This window comes from Saccopteryx leptura, chromosome 10, assembly GCF_036850995.1.
Source record: "Saccopteryx leptura isolate mSacLep1 chromosome 10, mSacLep1_pri_phased_curated, whole genome shotgun sequence".
NCBI lineage: Eukaryota > Metazoa > Chordata > Mammalia > Chiroptera > Emballonuridae > Saccopteryx > Saccopteryx leptura.
The window spans coordinates 21,816,299-21,835,794 of record NC_089512.1 but is presented as its reverse complement, the minus strand read 5'-3'; the positions used below and the strand labels follow the sequence as shown (position 1 = coordinate 21,835,794).

Genomic DNA, 19,496 nt, shown 5'->3' with positions numbered 1-19,496 from the left:
CTTGTCCTCCTTGATAATTATTCATCTCTATTATTTTTTCTCTCTCTCCTGGTTGTTGTCCCAGCTTCTATAAAAGACCTGGCCTGTTGAAGGCCCTCATTAAGTAAGAGTGGAATGAATGAGTGAATGGGTGGATGATTTATTCGGAACACCCATGTGTGTTAGGTATGGTTCCAGTAGCAGAGATTAGAAGATTTTTATCTCCTGCCCCAGCATCACTCATGGTCTAGCATTGAAATTCCTCTTAAAAATAAAACAGAAAATAAAAAATCTTACCTCTTGACATGAAACGATTTGTTAGAATCATTTTCCATTTATCTTATTGTCATTTTTATAGGCTAATTTCATTTTAGGGAATCAGCCCATTCCAGTGTCGGTCACTCGGGGGCTGCGGGAGTGTCCTCCGGGGCTGTCGTGTGTGACTTGAACCTCCTACAGGCAGGAGCAGAGTGTGCTGGGCTCGCTGAGTGCGCAGCGAGCGAGCAATGAGCTGCACAGTGACTTGTGGTGTGGAAAAGCAAAGCAAGTGTTAGAATCAATGGTTAAATGTAAAGAAATTGGCCTCTGCTAGGTTTTTGGCTTTTTTTCATTTCAGAGAAAAGAGAGGAAGGGTAAAAGGAAGGGAGGGAGGAAGAGAGGTTGGAGGAAAAGAAGGTAAAGGGAAGGAAAATGAAAAAGAAGGAAGGAAAAAAGGCTTTCGTAAATTCTAGTTTTAAAGGTGTGTGTGTGTGTGTTTTGAATAGTAGTGTTTTATTTCAATAATAGCTGTTAGTGTCATCAAATGAGTATGAGACACTCTATGAAATGTTTTATTAATTTATTTAATCCTAATGACCCTGAGGTGAGGTCAGTTCTGTGATTAGTCCAAGTGTCCAGTAAGGGAAACAGACTCGGAAAGGTGGAGGAGGAACAAACACAGGGGTCTGCGTCCCCTTTGCTACGTATCCAGCACACTCCGCTTCTGACACTGGGCATCAGTGTGTGGAGGGGTTTCCCACTCCAAGTACGGTAATTCTGCGACACCCGCGAGGTGTCCTAAAATTGGACTCCATTCTGACAGCGTCTTCCTGGAGACAGGGTCAGATGGCACAGGTTACGGGCTCAGCCCTACGAGACTTCCCCTTCATCCCCCCACCTCCCTTGTCACCACATACACTTCAGAGGCCCATCTCGAGTCTAGCTTAGCACCAGGCTTCTGACACAATCAGGCATCCCCAAACTACGGCCCGCGGGCCGCATGTGGCCACCTGAAACCATTTATACAGCTCCCGCTGCACTTCCGGAAAGGGGCACCTCTTTCACTGGTGGTCAGTGAGAGGAGCACTGTATGTGGCGGCCCCCCCAACGGTCTGAGGGACAGTGAACTGGCCCCCTGTGTAAAAAGTTTGGGGACCCCTGCATGGTCCCATAGCCTCCTCCTTGGGGATGATTTGCTAGAGCAGCTCATGGAACTCAGGAAAAACTGTTTGCTTACTAGATTACTGGTTTCTCCTGAGAGGGTATGATACAGGACGGTGATGAACATCCAGCGGAAAGAGCTGTGCAGGGCAAGGTATGTGGGAAGGGGTCCGAGTCTCCCATTCTCCCTCTGGGAACTTCTATACGTTCACCAGTCTAGAAGCTTGCTGACCCAAGCTCCTTACTTTGGGGATTGTAATGGAGACAACGTCATATAGGTGTGATCAAATATTAGTATATTTATAACCCCTCTTCCTTTTGCAGAGAATTGGGAAAAGGGCTATAAATTCTCATCTTCCAATCATGGCTTGGTCTTTCTGATGACCAGCCCCATCCAGGGGCTCACCAAGAGTCAACTCGTTAAAACAAAAGACACTCCTATCACCCAGAAAACTCTAAGGGACTTAGAATCTCGGCACCATAAATATAAATATAAATATAAATATAAATATAAATATAAATATAAATATAAATATAAATATAAATATAAATATAAATATAAATATAAATATAAATATAGATAGATATAGATAGATATAGATAGATATAATTTATATATTGATATATATATTTTTTTCCTATTTGAAAATTCACACCTTGCCCCCTGGTCTCTGGCCACAGTCCCTTTATAGTAAAATAACATACACTTCAAAAGATACTGGAACATGGTTAGAATCCCATTCAATCATTAATTATTAGTTCAGTCAATACCGTATCATGTAACAATGTGTCCCGAGCAAGGCCACTGAGGTTTGCAGGCATTCATTTGAGCTTATCAGCTTCCAAAAAGCAAGAGTGGCCTCGGCAAACATGTCTTCATGCTTTCAGGCATCTGTTGTAATTGAGCTGAGAGACAATAGCATCTCTTGCTCTGAACCTTTGTGTGTGTGTGTATGTGTGTCTGTGGTGTGTGTATGTCTGTGTGTCTGTGGTGTGTGTATGTGGGGTGTGTGTATGTGTGGTGTGTGTGGTGTGTATGTGTCTGTGGTGTGTGTATGTGGTTTGTGTGTGTAAGTGTGGTGTGTGTGTCTGTGGGGTGTGTGTATATGTGGTGTGTGTATGTGGTATGTCTGTGGTGTGTGTGTAAGTGTGGTGTGTATCTGTGGTGTGTGTATGTGGTGTGTGTGTCTGTGGTGTGTGTGTAAGTGTGGTGTGTGTCTGTAGTGTGTGTGTCTGTGGTGTGTGTGTGTGGTATATGTATGTGTGGTGTGTGTGTGTCTGTGGTGTGTGTGTGGTATATGTATGTGTGGTGTGTGTATGTGTGGTGTGTGTGTGGTATATGTATGTGTGGTGTGTGTGTCTGTGTCTGTGGTGTGTGTGTCTGTGGTGTGTGTGTGTCTGTGGTGTGTGTCTGTGGTGTGTGTGTGGTGTGTGTGTGGTGTGTGTGTCTGTGTGGTGTGTGTGGTGTGTGTGTGTCTGTGGTGTGTGTGTGGTATATGTATGTGTGGTGTGTGTGTCTGTGTGGTGTGTGTGTCTGTGGTGTGTGTGGTGTGTGTGTGTCTGTGGTGTGTGTGTCTGTGGTGTGTATGTGTCTGTGGTGTGTGTGTGGTGTGTGTGGTGTGTGTATGTGTGGTGTGTGGTGTGTGTGTGTCTGTGGTGTGTGTGTCTGTGGTGTGTGTATGGTGTGTGTGTATGTGTGGTGTGTGTATGTGTGGTGTGTGTATGTGTGGTGTGTGTATGGTGTGTGTGTCTGTGGTGTGTGTGTATGTGTGGTGTGTGTATGGTGTGTGTGTCTGTGGTGTGTGTGTATGTGTGGTGTGTGTATGTGTGTGTGTGTATTATTACCTAATTTTGGCATTCCCTCTTTATCTGACCATTAATCCATTCTTTGACCCTCAGCTACTATTCCTTTTACTCTCCATTTATACCCAAACTCTTCCACCTTTGGGAAGGACATCAGGTTCAATCATTGTGCTGGTCCAGATTGCAGGCAGCATTTCTAACCCAGCCACTAGTCTAGCAACAGTTCACTCTCCGTAGGCCTGGGAAGCTTACACAGGTGCAGAACGAGTGGGCAGTTTGTGCCGCAGGCATACAGCTCCGTCCCCTGTTAGCCCCAAGGATACTGGATGGGGCCAAGGCACATTCTGCTCCCTCGGGCTCTTAGGAGCTCTGACGTAAGGGTTCAGAAAGGTCTTCTGTTCCTCTTGAGCAATGGGTGTAAGAACGTAGCTGTTGGTCCCCATCGTCTTGTGCGGCCTCCTTCATTTTGAACGTCATGATTTAGTTTCTTGCTTAGAAATCATCGCTGTTTCCAGCAGGTGTAGTCGTAACCCTGGTCCATGACGACTCTGTCAAATAGGGGACAAACAAAAGTTGAGGTGATGTGGGAAGAAATTAAAAACAAAGTACAGTCCTTATAATAGCACTCTGAATCCTGGGAAAACTTGCACGGTCCTGCTAGCATCCTAAGGGGCAAGGATTTGACCAAAGTTACAGAGTTGGGAGCGAGCAGAGCCCTGAGCTTTGAGTGAGCTGATCCTTTCCCAGATAAGTATATAGAAGAAACTGAGGCCCTGGCCGGTTGGCTCAGCGGTGGAGCATCGGCCTGGCGTGAGGGGGACCCGGGTTCGATTCCTGGCCAGGGCACACAGGAGAAGCGCCCATTTGCTTCTCCACCCCCCCCCCCTCCTTCCTCTCTGTCTCTCTCTTCCCCTCCTGCAGCCAAGGCTCCATTGGAGCGAGGATGGCCCGGGCGCTGGGGATGGCTCCTTGGCCTCTGCCCCAGGCGCTAGAGTGGCTCTGGTCGCGGCAGAGCGACGCCTTGGAGGGGCAGAGCATCGCCCCCTGGTGGGCGTGCCGGGTGGATCCCGGTTGGGCGCATGCGGGAGTCTGTCTGACTGTCTCTCCCCGTTTCCAGCTTCAGAAAAATAAAAAAATTAAAAAATTTAAAAAAAAGAAACTGAGACAATGTTAAAGTGCCTTTCCATTCACATTCATGCCAGAAACCTTCCTTCCAGTCTCCAAAGCACTATGAATCATTATAATAATTAGTTCTTAATTGAGGACAGAGCTTCCTTTTACTCTTTCCTAACAGAGGATTACTAGTGGCTCAGTGGCAGTGCCCAGTGGCCAGGAGAGGGCACCTGATCAATCAGAGTGGGTCTGGTGACAACCTGGTCCAATCAAATACTAGTGAGTGGGGGAGTCACCCAGTGTAATCTGGCTGGTGGAGGGCTAGTCTTCAGTGGGGGCTGGGAAGGCCCTGGAGTGGCTGGCGAGAGCCCTAACCCGTGTCCGCAGAGCCTGCAGAATGTCTCCTCACATCCCACTGTTTGACGTTTTGAAGCTAGCCAGTAACAGTAGACTTAAATGCCAGAAAGCACCATGTTTTATGATTACTTTATAAAAAGGGCCTCTGATAAGAAAAGCTCACTCCGATGCTTTATATTCACAAGTCACTGAGAGAGAAATACTAGAAAAAAAGAATAAGAGAGTCCCGTGTCAGAGGAGTAACAATAAACATACCACCCCTCAAAGCCTCCTTTTCCTCACGGAAGTGGATCTGCAGAGCCCAAGCCAGAGACCCGTCTCTGAGGAATGTTACAAATGATCATAGGTCAGCCAGAAGAGAGAAGACTTTTTTCTGTTCCTCTGGGCAACGGGTGTCAGAACTTAGATGTTTCTCCCCATCTCCTTGTGTAGTCTCCTTCATTTTGAATGTCATGATTTAGATCCATTTAAAAGGATTTATTTGAAAGAAGCTTCTTATACCATAGGGTCAGTTTCTCTCTCTCTCTCTCTCTCTCTCTCTCTCTCTCTCCTCTCTCTGCCTCTCCCTCCCTCCTCTCTCAGGCCTTTGAAAACGAACAAAGTCGCCACTTGTCCCACAGAGGGTGCAAAGAGAGGTTTGCTGTGGGTTTTACTGACCCTTCAGGCTCTGTTTTCAGCTGGTTCTGAGTGAAATCTTTAGAAACTACACAGCAGGGATCCTTTGCTTGGGGCACGGGGTGGGGAGCGAACTTTGAAAAACCTATTGAAACTCTGAGAGCTGTTGGGTAGGAACTATTCTTTTTAGACTTCCTCATGGGCAGTATGGAAATAAACACACACAGGAAGTCATTTAGCCTCTCTGTGAACTCCATGTTGACATTTGTGTACCAAAAAGTGCATTGTAGGTACTTAAGAAATGTATGTGCGTGTGCATATGTATGCATGGGCATGTATGTGCACGGGTCTGTCTGTGCACCTGTTTATGTGTGTATAAACATTTCTAATTCTCTAATATCACAATAGATCTTTTTTACATTTCTAAAAGATTTTATTTATTGATTTTACAGAGGAGTGGGGAGCAAGAAGTATCAACTCATAGTTGCTTCACTTTAGTTGTTCATTGCTTGCTTGTTGTATATGCCTTGACCAGGCAAGCCCAGGGTTTTGAACCAGTGACCTTAGCATTCCAGATTGATGCTTTATCCCCTGTGCCACCGCAGGTCAGGCCCATATCACAATATTTGTAATGTGATACTAAAAATAAATTTAATGATGGGAAGAAAAGAGAATAATAAAAAAAAATACAGATGTGGATACCTTTTACAACAGTAAACAGTGCTTTTAGGAGTAGAAGCTGGATTTTTTATATTTCTAATCAAATCTTTAACAACCTGATGACTGATCTTTTACCTGTGTACTTTGCTGTGTTTTACGCTAATGGCTTGACCCAGAATGTCATCATTTATGTGTAATGTTTAGTTCACGCTTCTCATCTTTACTTACATGATTCATGCTTCAGAACTGAAACAACTTTAAAGTCTTCAATGATGGGTCACTGAATCTCTAATGTCAATTGGAAATGCTGATCTAAAAAGCTTAGCCTGACCAGGCAGTGTCACAGTGGATAGAGCATTGGACTGGGATACTGAAGACCCAGGTTTGAAACCCCGAGGTCGCCATCTGGTTTGAACAAGGCTCACCAGCTTGAGCCCAAGGTTGCTGGCTCGAGCAAGGGGTCACTCGCTCTGCTGTAGCTCCCTGGTTAAGGCAAATGTGAGAAAACAATCAATGAACAACTAAGGTGCCGCAACGAGGAATTGATGCTTCTCATCTCTCTCCCTTTCTGTCTGTCTGTCCCTCTCTCTGTCTCTCTGTCTCTGTCACACAAAACAATAAATAAATAAATAAATGATAAAAAGCCTAAGGAGAAGAACAGAAAATACATTTTACAGGTGAAGATGAAGGCACACGAACAAAGAGAAACCATTTGGTTGCTAGGTAGAGAAATCCGTTCAAGCGAGGGAAGGCAAAGGGGAAATCACTGGAATGGGTCCCAGGATTCCCAGGAAACATGTGACTGGTTTGATGGGAACCAGAAAGGCCCTGGTTTCTCTGCGCACCTCCCCCACATAGTCTCTCCCCTCTGCTTCTTCCTGCACGTCTGCTCCCTCACTTTGCACGATCAGTGGTCATTCCATTGCAGTGTATTCTCCAGATCACCTAAGCGGGCAGGAAGGATTCAGTATCTGGATTCAGGAATATCTTATGGAGCCCAGGGTCAGGAGTGCAGCCGCCTATTGTTAAGAGACTGGAGCCAAAAACTATAAAAGTCATCCAGATCTGAAAGGTTCCTTCTATTTCCTTCAGGCAGGCGTCTCTCGTGTCTGCTGCTATCTATACTTTCTCCCCTCCCCTTTTACTCTCATTTTTATACCACTCACCTCTTTTTGAGATGGGCTTTTCTTGTTTCTACATTTGTGCAACTAAACCTCAGTTCTTCCTGGCCCTGGCCGGTTGGCTCAGTGGTAGAGCGTCGGCCTGGCGTGTGGAAGTCCCAGGTTCGATTCCCGGCCAGGGCACACAGGAGAAGCGCCCATTTGCTTCTCCACCCGTCCCCCTCTCCTTCCTCTCTTTCTCTTCCCCTCCCGCAGCCAAGGCTCCATTGGAGCAAAGATGGCCCAGGCGCTGGGGATGGCTCCTTGGCCTCTGCCTCAGGCGCTAGAGTGGCTCTGGTCGCGACAGAGCGACGCCCCAGAGGGGCAGAGCATCGCCCCCTGGTGGGCAGAGCGTCGCCCCCTGGTGGGCGTGCCGGGTGGATCCCGGTCGGGCACATATGGGAGTCTGTCTGACTGTCTCTCCCGGTTTCTAGCTTCAGAAAAATACAAAAAAAAAAAAAATTAATAAACCTCAGTTCTTCCTTTACATCACCTCTTAGTTACAGTGCCCAGTGGAGATTTATGAGTCATTGAATGGCAATTCCCTATTTTCAAGGGAAGTCATTTGATTGGCCCAGGTTGGATCGTGAGGAGGTCACCCGAAATAACCAGGTCTGTATAGGCATATGCTATATTTAGTAGGGGTTATGGGAAAAGCAATGGGGCTGCTAAAACAAGCTTACCACAATACTTATTATAGCAGTCTCTGCTCTGTTAGTCCTGTACATGCAATATATTCCATACATTTTAATAGTATTTATTAAGAAGGTTATAAATTCTCCTTAAGACTAACTTTAGCAGTATTTTTGCTTGCCAATGGAATATACATAAACTAATTTTAGTATAAATTTATTGACTGTATTTCTCGAATCATCTTGTAATATCTTCCTGCCGAGGAGGCTTCATTGGACAGCTTTTTATAGGAGACAAATGTGGGCAGTTGGAGTTGGCTACAGTGCCATCACTAATAAGTGAACTTGAGTTAACTTTAGTGCGTTATCATACGATAGCAAGATTACCAACATGAATGATGATATTATTCCCTGATAGTGGGTGTTGCTCATGCCTGTATCACACAAGAATTTTGTGCCCTTTTGTATTGTTGACCTTAAGTATTTAAATTAGTGTATCCTTGTAATGGTTTTCCCCTTCATTTATTCTTCAGAGTGGATTATATGGTTCATTCCTAAGCCTTATTCCAGGGGTCCCCAAACTTTTTACACAGGGAGCCAGTTCACTGTCCCTCAGATTGTTGGAGGGCCGCCACATACAATGCTCCTCTCACTGACCACCAGTGAAAGAGGTGCCCCTTCCGGAAGTGTGGTGGGGGCTGGATAAATGGCCTTAGGGGGCCGCATGTGGCCAGCGGGCCATAGTTTGGGGACGCCTGCCTTATTCTTTGGAGGTGATTGTTGCTAATTATATAATCAACTGTAGCTCTACATCCATTGAACGTTTAATTCTTAACTCTGTCTCTTTCCTAGTTGTGTATCCTTAGGCGAGTTGCCTAAACTCTTTGTGTTTCTGTTCCTTCAATACCATGTGACTAACAGCTCCTATGTCATTAGCTGGTTCTGAGGATTCAGAGAGACACTGCATGAAAGACACACAGCAGCATGGTTTCTATGAACATTGCTACCAAGATGACTGCCATGTATGCAGTCTCACAGAGGTGGAGAGGTGGTTCCCCCAACCCCATCTCTGGCTCGGCTGATTTCAACTGCTGTTATCATGGACAGTTCTTGTTCGCCAAGCATTGCCAGCATCCTCCCTGAGTTTACCTGTGCGTCTTCCCACTTTCTGCCCCAGGGCCTCCCCTGATGCCAAGGGAGCTCACTCGCCCATGTCCACGCACAGCTTGGAAGGGCTGCTGGTGATCACTTTCTGGAGGTTAGCATTTAATCAGCCTAGAAACATTCCAGCCTCCCATCTCTCAGTGCAAAATTCTGGGTGACATTTTGACAACTTCTCAGAAGCCTCATTAGAATCCACTGCTTTTTCCTTCTACCACAGATCCCTATAATATACATTAATATTGAGCTTTCCTCATTTTCTAATCCACTTTTACTGATCCTCCCCTCCAGATTTGTATAATGATTTCTGCCCACTCCTCTCCCATAACACCCCAAACAGTCTTTTTCTTAGAATCTTAGAATTCTTACATCAGCTATGCCAATATAAGACAGCAGAGCTGAAAGCATGGGTTACACAGTTTCCTGCTTAGGCTTGAATCACCTGACCTGCTTAGTAATTAGATGCCCTTATATTTTGTTACCTCATTTCGGTCTCCTCAACCTATGAAATGCAGACAATAATAGTAACTTCCTTATCAACATGTTATGAGTAATAGATGAGTCATCATAGTGTAAATATAAGATGCTTAGGACGTCAGTGTCTGATAGGTAGTCAGTTGCATGTAAGGGTTATGTCTCCATCTTCTCTTGTGGAATTATTCAGTTGTGTCTAGAGATCTTAGCGTTAGTTATTTCCTTCTACGTCATTGCATTTTTTTTTCTTAGTGTAGGTTTCTTCTGCCCCTCCCGTTAGCTTCCTTTTGTTTGCCAGTGCTGACCAAGTAGAGAGAACAGCAAGTGTTCCCTGGAGCTGTGTAATTTCTGGAAGCATGTAACAGGGCCCCCGTTCTGTGCTGCGTTCCATTTCTTCTTGCTCCAACAGCCCTGCCCCCAGATCCGTTGGCAGACACTGGACGATGCTGCCAGCTCTTGCTTATTTGGAAGCTCTTTATTCAGACTCTGCTCTCCTCCCTGGCATTGCTCTCAGAGGGCGTGCCAAGGAGGGAAAAGATAGCGGAACTCAGATTAGCCAATTATGGGGTCTAAAAGATGAGGACTTCTGGATCTTTGGGCTCCAGTTTTCTGAGCCATCAAGCCCTCCATTAACATGCAAAATTCAGAATCAGCCTTGTGCAATGGCTATACATTTTTCTTTGCTTGAGATACAATTCGAACAATAAAACGCACAGATCTTAAGCATTCGGTCTAATGAGTTTTGGCAAATGTATGCATTCAGGTAATGATCACCCAAAATAAGTTGATTTCCATCACCCTAGAAAATTACCTTATTTCCCTTTCTAATCAATTCCCTTAGCTCCCCCCAGCAAACACATTTTTATTTTTATTACTAGGTATGTTTTTCTCATCTTGAACCTCATGTTAATCATCCATCTAGTCTACTGTTCCTGATCTTCTTCTATGTATCAGAATCTTGAGATGCATTCATGTTGTTGTATATATTACAAGTTTGTTCCATTTTATTGCCAAGTAGTATCTCATTACATGAATGTGTCCTAATATTTGTTTAATCCATTTACCTTGTCGACATACATTTGAGTAAGTTCTGGTTTGGGACTATTACAAATAAGGCTGCTGAATACATTCTTAAAATTAATTTTGTGTAAATATATTTTCTTTTATATAAACAACTGTGGCTAGAATTGCTATGTCATAGATGGAAGTATGCTTAATTTTATAAGGAACTATGAAGCAGGGTCTATACCATTTTATCCTACCATTGACAATGTGTGAGAGTTCCCGGTCCTTTGTAACCTCATCAACACTTACTATTGTCAATCTCTTTACTTTTAGCCATTCTAGCGGGTATGAACTGATACCTTAATATATATAGATTTATATTTTCTGGGTGATTCACGATGTTGAGCACCTTTTCGTCGTGCTTATCAACTATCCCAGTACCCCTTTTGTCTTTTCAAGTCCTTAATGGTAATGAAGTGAAGCCAGTTTGACCAATATTTTTGAGCTCCTGCTCTCAGTCCTGCAAAAGGAAAATGTAGTTACCTAAGGCACTAAGGCAAGGACAAGAAAGGTCAGGGAATGATCCAGTTAACAGCCCACGCTATTAATGCTCTGCCCATACTTCTTGGCATGTATTTGTCCAGAGCATGTCAACAATCTCCTGGGACTCTTTCTGTAAGAACTTTCTTTTGGCTTATGGTGTGGTAGGCCAGAAATGCCTGGGAATTAATGCTCTCAGACACAGCTCTCAGTCAATGGTGAATGGGAATCATAGGTTAAATATCTAGCCCCACTTTCTTGCTCTTTGAATAGAATAACTGAAGCATGTTCGGCAGTGACTCCCAGAGTTTCTCAAAGGGACTGAGCCTTAGTTCTCCACAGTCATAATTTAGTCAATGAAGCAAACTTATTGGCTTCTCCTTTCTCTGTTAGATTTCCTCTTCTACTGATTTCCTCTTGGATCACACCCAAAAAGAACTACCGTATTTTTTGCTCCATGAGACATACTTTTGTGCCCTTAAAAGTGGAGGGGAAATGCCCATGTGTCTTATGGAGTGAATGTTCATTTTTTTAGCTGCTGTGGGGCGTTGCGCAGGTAAACATATGTAAAATGAGCACCAGCGGGAGTGTAATCATACCTGCCACAGCGGTGTGCAGAACCCCGGCATCTGTCTGAGCTTCTGAAATTCTGACACTAGCGATGATGAGTTCCTGGGGTTCCCGGACAACTAGAAGAGTATTTGAACATTAAAGTCTCTTCTCATTTGTTAATAACAGTGCTAATGGTTGTTAATACTGCTGTTGAGTTTACATTGTTGAAATATTATTGTGATATATATATATATATATGGTAGGGTATATATATGTTTTTTTGTGTGTGTTTTTTTTTTTAATTTTTCCAATGCTGGAAATGGGGAGGCAGTCAGACAGACTCCCACATGCGCCCGACCGGGATCCACCCTGCATGCCCACCAGGGGGCGCCGCTCTGTTGCATCCAGAGCCATTCTAGCGTCTGAGGCAGAGGCCACAGAGCCATCCTCAGCGCCTGGGCCAACTTTGCTCCAATGGAGCCTCGGCTGCAGAGAGGAAGAGAGAGACAGAGAGGAAGGAGAGGAGGAGGGGTGGAGAAGCAGATGGGTGCTTCTCCTGTGTGCCCTGGCCGGGAATCGAACCCGGGACTCCTGCATGCCAGGCCGACACTCTACCACTGAGCCAACCTGCCAGGGCCTATTGTGGTATATTTTATTAAATATTTTAACACACCATTTGGTTCAGAATATTATTTTCTTAATTTCCTCCTTAAAACCCAGGTGTATCTTATGGTCAGATGTGGCTTATGGAGCGAAAAATACGGTACTTGTACTCAAGTTCTTGCATTGTGATCTTCTTCTGGAAAACACAACTCAGATGCCTGTCCCCAAAGATGTGTGTTGGGACACAATAATTGTTGTGTGAGAGACAAATTAATACACTAATGAGTTATGCTGATGAAGTTACAGCATCGATTTCCTGGGTAGCCACCCAAATGATGAAAGGACCAAGTGCATATGGCAGAAAATCAGTACTGTTAGTGCCTAATAGAAACAGAAGGCCCCATGGGCTGGTGGCTGAGAGTTGTAATAGGTTTTCTAGAAAAGGTGGGGATATTGAAGTATGAACTGAGAGGAGGGGAGGACATTTGAGGACGTAGATGAATTGTAACAATGGCACGGACATATGCACCGTATCTGGAGTAGCAATCTCTCTGGAGCTTGGAAATGTATAAAAACTAAGCCTTGCAATGTTAGTTGGCATCATATTAAAAAGATTCAAATGAAAGACTAGGAAGTTTGGACTTTTTCTCATGGGTAGTGGAGAGCCATTCTCCAGCTGGGAGTAACACAATAAAAGCAAGTTTCTAGAAAAAAACTAACATAGTGTCATTGTGGAGAATCAGTCAAGGCTTAAGGTAGAACGAAGTTTTAGTGACGAATATAAACTAATAAAATCCTAAAAATGGGTGGTTGTTGTGGGAATGGAAAAGATAGCATCAATTCAAGAACTACTGAAAAGATGCAATAGATTTTGGCAACACTGGTAATGGAAAGTTGCACAGATAAATGAGTCCAAGTAGTTCTAAAGCATCAAGGCAGTTGGTTTCAAAATATTGTCCTAACATGATCAGAAACGAAGAAAGGAAAGGGAGATGAAATTTTAGAGTGGATCGATTAATTCACTTAATTATATCCACAGTAATTTAAACTCTGGTTCCATTTGTGGCAACTGATAGTTATACATTCATATCTAGTAGATAGTTCAATAAGATTTGGGACTAGAATTTAGGAAAGAGTTTGTACTGTTAAAGTACATCTGAGAGTCATCTTCTTGGATATAATACTTAAAGCTTTGGTCATGAATAAGATCACAAAGGAAGAAAGTTAAAAGAGTGAAGAACACAGAATTGAGGATTAAGCCCTTGATAAAGAACACATTTAGGGAGAACAAAAAGAGAGATAAAGAGGTAAGACAAGAATGTGCCCCAGAATGGTCATGGGGTAAAAGGGAAAGATGACCGAATGATGGTGGTAAACCCTGTTAATGCTGTCCTAGGTCAGGGGAGATGATGACTCCTAGAGCTGTCGGGAAGGTGATACATGACCTTGACTTCATTAGGCTCTCGGTCTAGTTGCAGAGCTGGAATCTGCACATATAGGGAAGAATAGAAAGCAACACAACCACATGCTAAAGTGTTGGAGCTGCACTGTGAGAGCTGCACTCTAAGGGCTATGGGACAACGGGAAGGCAAGAGTCATCAGCTAGAGGCATCAGGAATAAGACCAAGTAAGAGGTATAACTTGAGCATGAACTCTGCCCAAATGGGAGAAAAAATAATTTGCATAAAGAAGGTCTCGATGAATAAAATCATTGAGGAGAGACTGAAACTATTTGGGAATGTAATTAAACTAAGAGATGAGGAGGGTGTTTACAAACTGACTTGTGCTCACACTGACTATGTTTTCAAGACTTTTAAGGTCCCTGGGCTAATCTAAAGATAGAGGACCTAACCATTTCTAATCTTGAAGGACCGACCTATAGAACCGACTGAGCTCCTGAGAGTGATAAGCGACCACAGATGCAGAGCCAAGAGCCAAAACCAGGACACTTTGGGGGCCAAAAGTAGTTTTTAGGTGGACTTATTTAGTCTTTGAAGTGACTGTGTATGTGGCAAAAATAACAGGGTTTTTTTTTTTCTTTAATACTGGGCTTCCATACTTTGAACCAAGCACAGATATTCTAGTGTTATAAACCTCCACTATTGCTTCTCCAGCACAGGGTTGTTCTGGGCAGGTAAGCAGAGGTTTATACCTTTTTTTTTTTTTTTTTTTTTGTATTTTTCTGAAGCTGGAAACGGGGAGAGACAGTCAGATAGACTCCCGCATGCGCCCGACCGGGATCCACCCGGCACGCCCACCAGGGGAGAAGCTCTGCCCACCAGGGGGCGATGCTCTGCCCCTCCAGGGCGTCGCTCTGCTGCGACCAGAGCCACTCTAGCGCCTGGGGCAGAGGCCAAGGAGCCATCCCCAGCGCCCGGGCCATCTTTGCTCCAATGGAGCCTTGGCTGCGGGAGGGGAAGAGAGAGACAGAGAGGAAGGAGGGGAGGTGGAGAAGCAAATGGGCGCTTCTCCTATGTGCCCTGGCCGGGAATCGAACCTGGGTCCCCCACACGCCAGGCCAATGCTCTACCGCTGAGCCAACCGGCCAGGGCTGGTTTATACCTTTGTATTGCTGTACCTGTACATCTCACTGAGCTATTGAACACCTGGAAAGCAAGCATAGTGTGATGATAGGCATGAGAGTGGCAACAGCTATCAAATAAGTCTGTTTACCCTAACAAAGCTGTGTTTTCCAGTTTTTGGAATTTTTTTTTTAAATATTTTAAATTGTTTACCAGTAAATTACTGATTTAAATTTTCTCTTCTCTTTCAAGTATTTTAAAGATGTTACAGGAGAAATTGGTCTAATGCCTTTGAATTGCTGCAGCCCTTACTACTTTTGGTTACCCCAAGATACTCAAATCTGTCATCATAAAAGTTGTTCCTCTAAGTATTTAATGGTATCAGAATCTAGCCCAATGGGAAACACAATCTGGGATAAAAGTTTCTTCCCCACTATGTTTCCTGAATACAATGGCAATGGGATTAGCACATTTTTTCCCAGTGATTGAGTTGGCATGTGTCCACAGATTTATAAATAGAATTTATTGTGAAAGTTACTGTGCGACTTAGACAAGTGGCTATTGCAATTTGATGATAGAAAGTGTTCTCTGAAAAGAAACTATTCTATGCCTTATACGCCATGGTCATCTGAGGACAGAAGATACAGTAAGTTTTGTTCTCAGTTCATTCTATGTTACATACAATTATGAACAAGCAGATTTATTTAACATTTGGAAAATTGATTGATATTTTCCAATTCCCCTATTTTTAACTACATTGGTAGGGCCCGTTGGGATAAATGACAACTTCAAGTCCTCCATTGTTTTTGCGTCTTTAGATAGTAGAATGGTGACATATTGAAAGTATGTCCTATTGCTACGGGTCTCTCCTCAGCAGAGCAATAGACTTGTGGATCTTGAAGACCTTTCAGTGTCAGGAACCAATCTGTGCCTCAGTGCAACCATCATCAACCGATCTTTGCTTACTGCATTCAGATGAGGCCGATGGTAAATGTCTAAGGCAAATACTGCGACGAAAGGAAATTTATGTAACTGAAAATATTACTGTTGCTGTCACCTCTAAAACACCTCTCATTTCTGAAGGATGGAGTTGCATGTTACAATTAGAGAAAACTGTGTTCAAGAAGATCAATTTCCATGAGCCATTGTGCTCGTCAAAATTATAATAGTGAGAAAACACTTTTATCCTCGTCAGTGCAACCTTTAATATCTCCTTTTAAGGAATCAGCCATTTCCTTTAACAGGCTGAGTTCTGTGCCATGGTCATATAAGAGAATGCCTGTAGCTGCTGCTGCTAGTGTGTGTGTGTGTGTGTGTGTGTGTGTGTGAGAGAGAGAGAGAGAGAGAGAGAGAGAGTGTTGTGTGTGTGTGTATCCGACTTGGGTTTTATGCAGAGCTATCTTTACATCATTTTTTTTTTCTTTTTTGATAGTCTAGCTCCACAGTGAGAGCCTATCAAACTAGTAAGTCGAGAGTGACCATGAGCCCTGGCTTCAGCTCCCAGTGGAACAGTAGCCAACCAGCCTGGAATACATACTCCTTCCCGAGAGCGAGCTTGCACTACCAGTCCCACGCCAGCTACACCTACTGCACTGGACACCATGCTGTAAGTACCCTGTTTTTCTCTCTTTAGAAAGTCGGCTGTTTTATCCAGGTACATTATGAATCCAGAATGGGTGTCTCTCTACTAACTGGGCAACTTCCACAGTGTTGTACCTCTTCTAAGGCAAGAATATGCTGCTCTTGAGTAACAGTGGTGTGCGATGGGGAGTGTCCTGATGTGTTTAAATGGTGTACATTTGGATGATCTGCACTGAAGATTGATTTCATTTAAGGTTATCTCTAGGTAAGATAGGTCGACAGGATTTTCAGAATGGTGGTGTGGAGGCTGAATGTATCTATGTCTCTGGTTTTATTTTCTGGTATCCTCCTGGCTGTTGCTTAGAATTTAGTCCTTGCTTTTCTCATGGAGAGTGGGTATCTTTCAAAATGGAACAGAGAAGTACATGGAGCCTGTATGTTTCCACATGCATCAATGGCTTTGTTGCTATGGTTAAACAGCTATTCACATATATATGCAAATCCATCAGTAGGGTCTTTTCCAGTTCCTGCTACACAGAACTCTAAAGTTGTTGGCGTAGATGACTCTAAGGGCAAGAGAAATCAATCTTTATTGGAGAGAAATAAAATCACAGAATTTGGGAGCCTTTTAGAATAGACTGCCTGTTTCTGCCGTCATGCATTTTGGCGTCCCAGTAAGATGACTAAGATTTCTGTTGTTGTCAAATGACATTCGCATGCTTGAAAAAGATCATAATGAATATTGATTAGGAAGACCTCTGTTTACTGCAAAAAAAAATCCAAACACAGGACTCCTGGGTAGTCAGAGACCTTTGCAAGTAAGTCATGCATGCTTGTCATAGTTCTTCCTCCCATTGTCAGTAATTGTAGACCCGGGTTCTTCAGCCACGTACAAGGCCCATGCGGACTTCTGCACGTTGGCTGTTCAGTTTGCATTTCAAGCTTATGGGTTTATAAAGTGTTCCAAGCTTCTAAATTAAGAAATATGTTTCCAATATTATATCATAAAAACACTTAAGAGAAGACTCACAGAATCCACCCAGAATATAAATTGACCTACCTCTGAAAAGGTGATTGGGAAATAATTGTCAGAATTTCAACCTTTGACTCAATAATTAAACGTTTGGCTTTTTATTGGACATGTAACAAGGATGTACGCGCAAGGCCAATGTTAGCAACATTTTTGAAACTACTTGGGAAGAGAACCTAAATAACCATTCTTTATTTTTATCCATCTATTCTTTCAACAACAATTTATGAAGCATTATTAGGCTTTTTTTTTTATATTCCAGCATTTTTATCGGTGGAAGAGGCACAAGGGCGAACAAGACCAAGTCTTGCTCTCACGGAGCTTCTATTCTAGAGAACAGAAAGCTGGTAATTATATAAATAAACATGGGACTAAATAAAAAGGAGCAAGCCAACCAGAAGTGTAGGCAGTCATATTAAATGCTATGCAAAGACTCAACATAGGTTGAGATGTTAGAGAATGACTGGGTGACTATTTAAATGGTATGGTCCTCCAAGTCCTCACTGAGGAGGCCACGTTTTATCTGAAACCTGAATAAGAAAGAGAAACAAGGCTACAGAGCTCAGGAGGAAGAACATTCCCAGCAGAGGAAGCAGCAGGAAGGACCCGAGTCAGAATTGAGCCTGAATGTTCATCGCCCAGAGGGAAAGCCAGTGTGCTTAGAGATTAGCTGGAAAGAACAGAGAGGGATAGGGCAGAAAGAAAGGCAGAGGCCAGAATCGGTGGCCCCTTATAATCTGGAATAAAGAGCTTGTATTTTATTTAGATACGTAGGAAAACCAGTGGAGTGTTTTAAGTAAAGAAATTATAGGACATAATTTAATTCTTTTACGACTCTGGCTACTTTAAAAATTTCTGGTAGAAACCAGAATTTCTACCAGAGAAAGGGAACCAGGGGTTCAAATTAGGAGAGTTTTACACATACACATATACACATGCATGCATGTGTGTTGGAGGGGTACTTCTACTTACTACAGACTGAACTTCTGCAGTAAGAGGAAGACTTCCTGTATATCCCTTTGTTTGTTTATGTTCAAAATAATAATAATAAAAAAATCATAATAAATAAAACCCAACTTACATATATTTTGAATACAATTTTCTGTAGTAATTAGATTACTATTTAAAATGTCTCATTGGTCTTTTCCTTCAGTCATTATCCGTCAAGCTAGTCATGACAAATATAATTTAATGAAATATTTTCATTCATATTCTCAGTGACCTCAAGGTCATCTAAAAGTAGCTGACATTTTTTTAGCACAGTTTCTAAGGTCTATACAAACTATCTTTCTGTGTATTTTATATGTGGCGCATTCTCTCCTTGGGTTGGGAGTCCACGTATGCAGAGGGCCAACTTGAATTGTGTGTGGATTTTTAACCGCATGGGTGGTGGGTGCCTCTAATCCAGGAGTTGTTGAGGGGTAAACTATACATACATTCAACGTAGCCCTAAAAGGTTCATGCTATTATTATCATTTAAAATATGAATGAAATAATGCTCAGACAAATTAAGTATCTTTCCAAGTGTTACAGCGAGCAGTGGGGCCTGAGATTTACACGTCGACTGTCTGACCTCCGGACATTATTCTTATCCCTATGTTGTTATTTACATGCTAAGGACAGTTATTGCACCCCAGATAGAGCTCTTTGTAATCATTTAATTCAAACGTGCAGGTTGCTCTTTAGAGAAGTACTTGTATTTATATGGTACTTGATTTAGGTCTAGGGGTAGGAATGAAGAATAGATTCTATTCTGTCCTGGAAACCATTGGAATAATTCCAGGATGTCTATCCACTTTTTATACTTCAAAATCTAGAAGCTGTTACTTCTTTTGTCACACCGCTGAGAGTGAATTGAGTCAAGTGTGAAAAATAGAAGGAAACGATTAGAAAATCTATAAGAAATAGTCATGGGTGTTGTACTTTTGATTTCAAAGACACTCTAAGGATCAATTTTAAGCCTACTTGGCATGCTTCCATTATTTCAACATTTAAGCATTTCTTTCAAATTTTCCTTCCATGCCTGATCAGATGGGCATTGAACTCTTGACTCCAAGATCTGTACTCACTTAACTTTCCTATCACATTGAAAAAGGAGTGATATTATCTGAAAATAGACCAGAGATTCAGTGTAGGAGGATTTTGAGAGTTGGATTAAGCTGACAACATCCCCAAAGGGTGACTACCTCCTCATTTTTACTTGGACCCATATTGCAAACCAATTACTAGGGAAATATTTGGGGCTTCAGAATGTGGAAGCAGACTTCATCGTTGTCATGCAGTATAAGAT

At 43.0% G+C, this 19,496-nt stretch overlaps 1 protein-coding gene across 1 annotated transcript in view; it reads left to right on the top strand.

Annotated features, from left to right (window-relative positions):
- RBMS3 (RNA binding motif single stranded interacting protein 3) overlaps positions 1 to 19,496 on the top strand; it is a 1,408,740-nt gene that overhangs the window by 573,142 nt on the left and 816,102 nt on the right. The window contains exon 4 of the mRNA XM_066351336.1: positions 16,028 to 16,201. Coding sequence (XP_066207433.1) covers positions 16,028 to 16,201 — 174 coding nt within the window. The remainder of the gene's footprint in view (positions 1 to 16,027; positions 16,202 to 19,496) is intronic.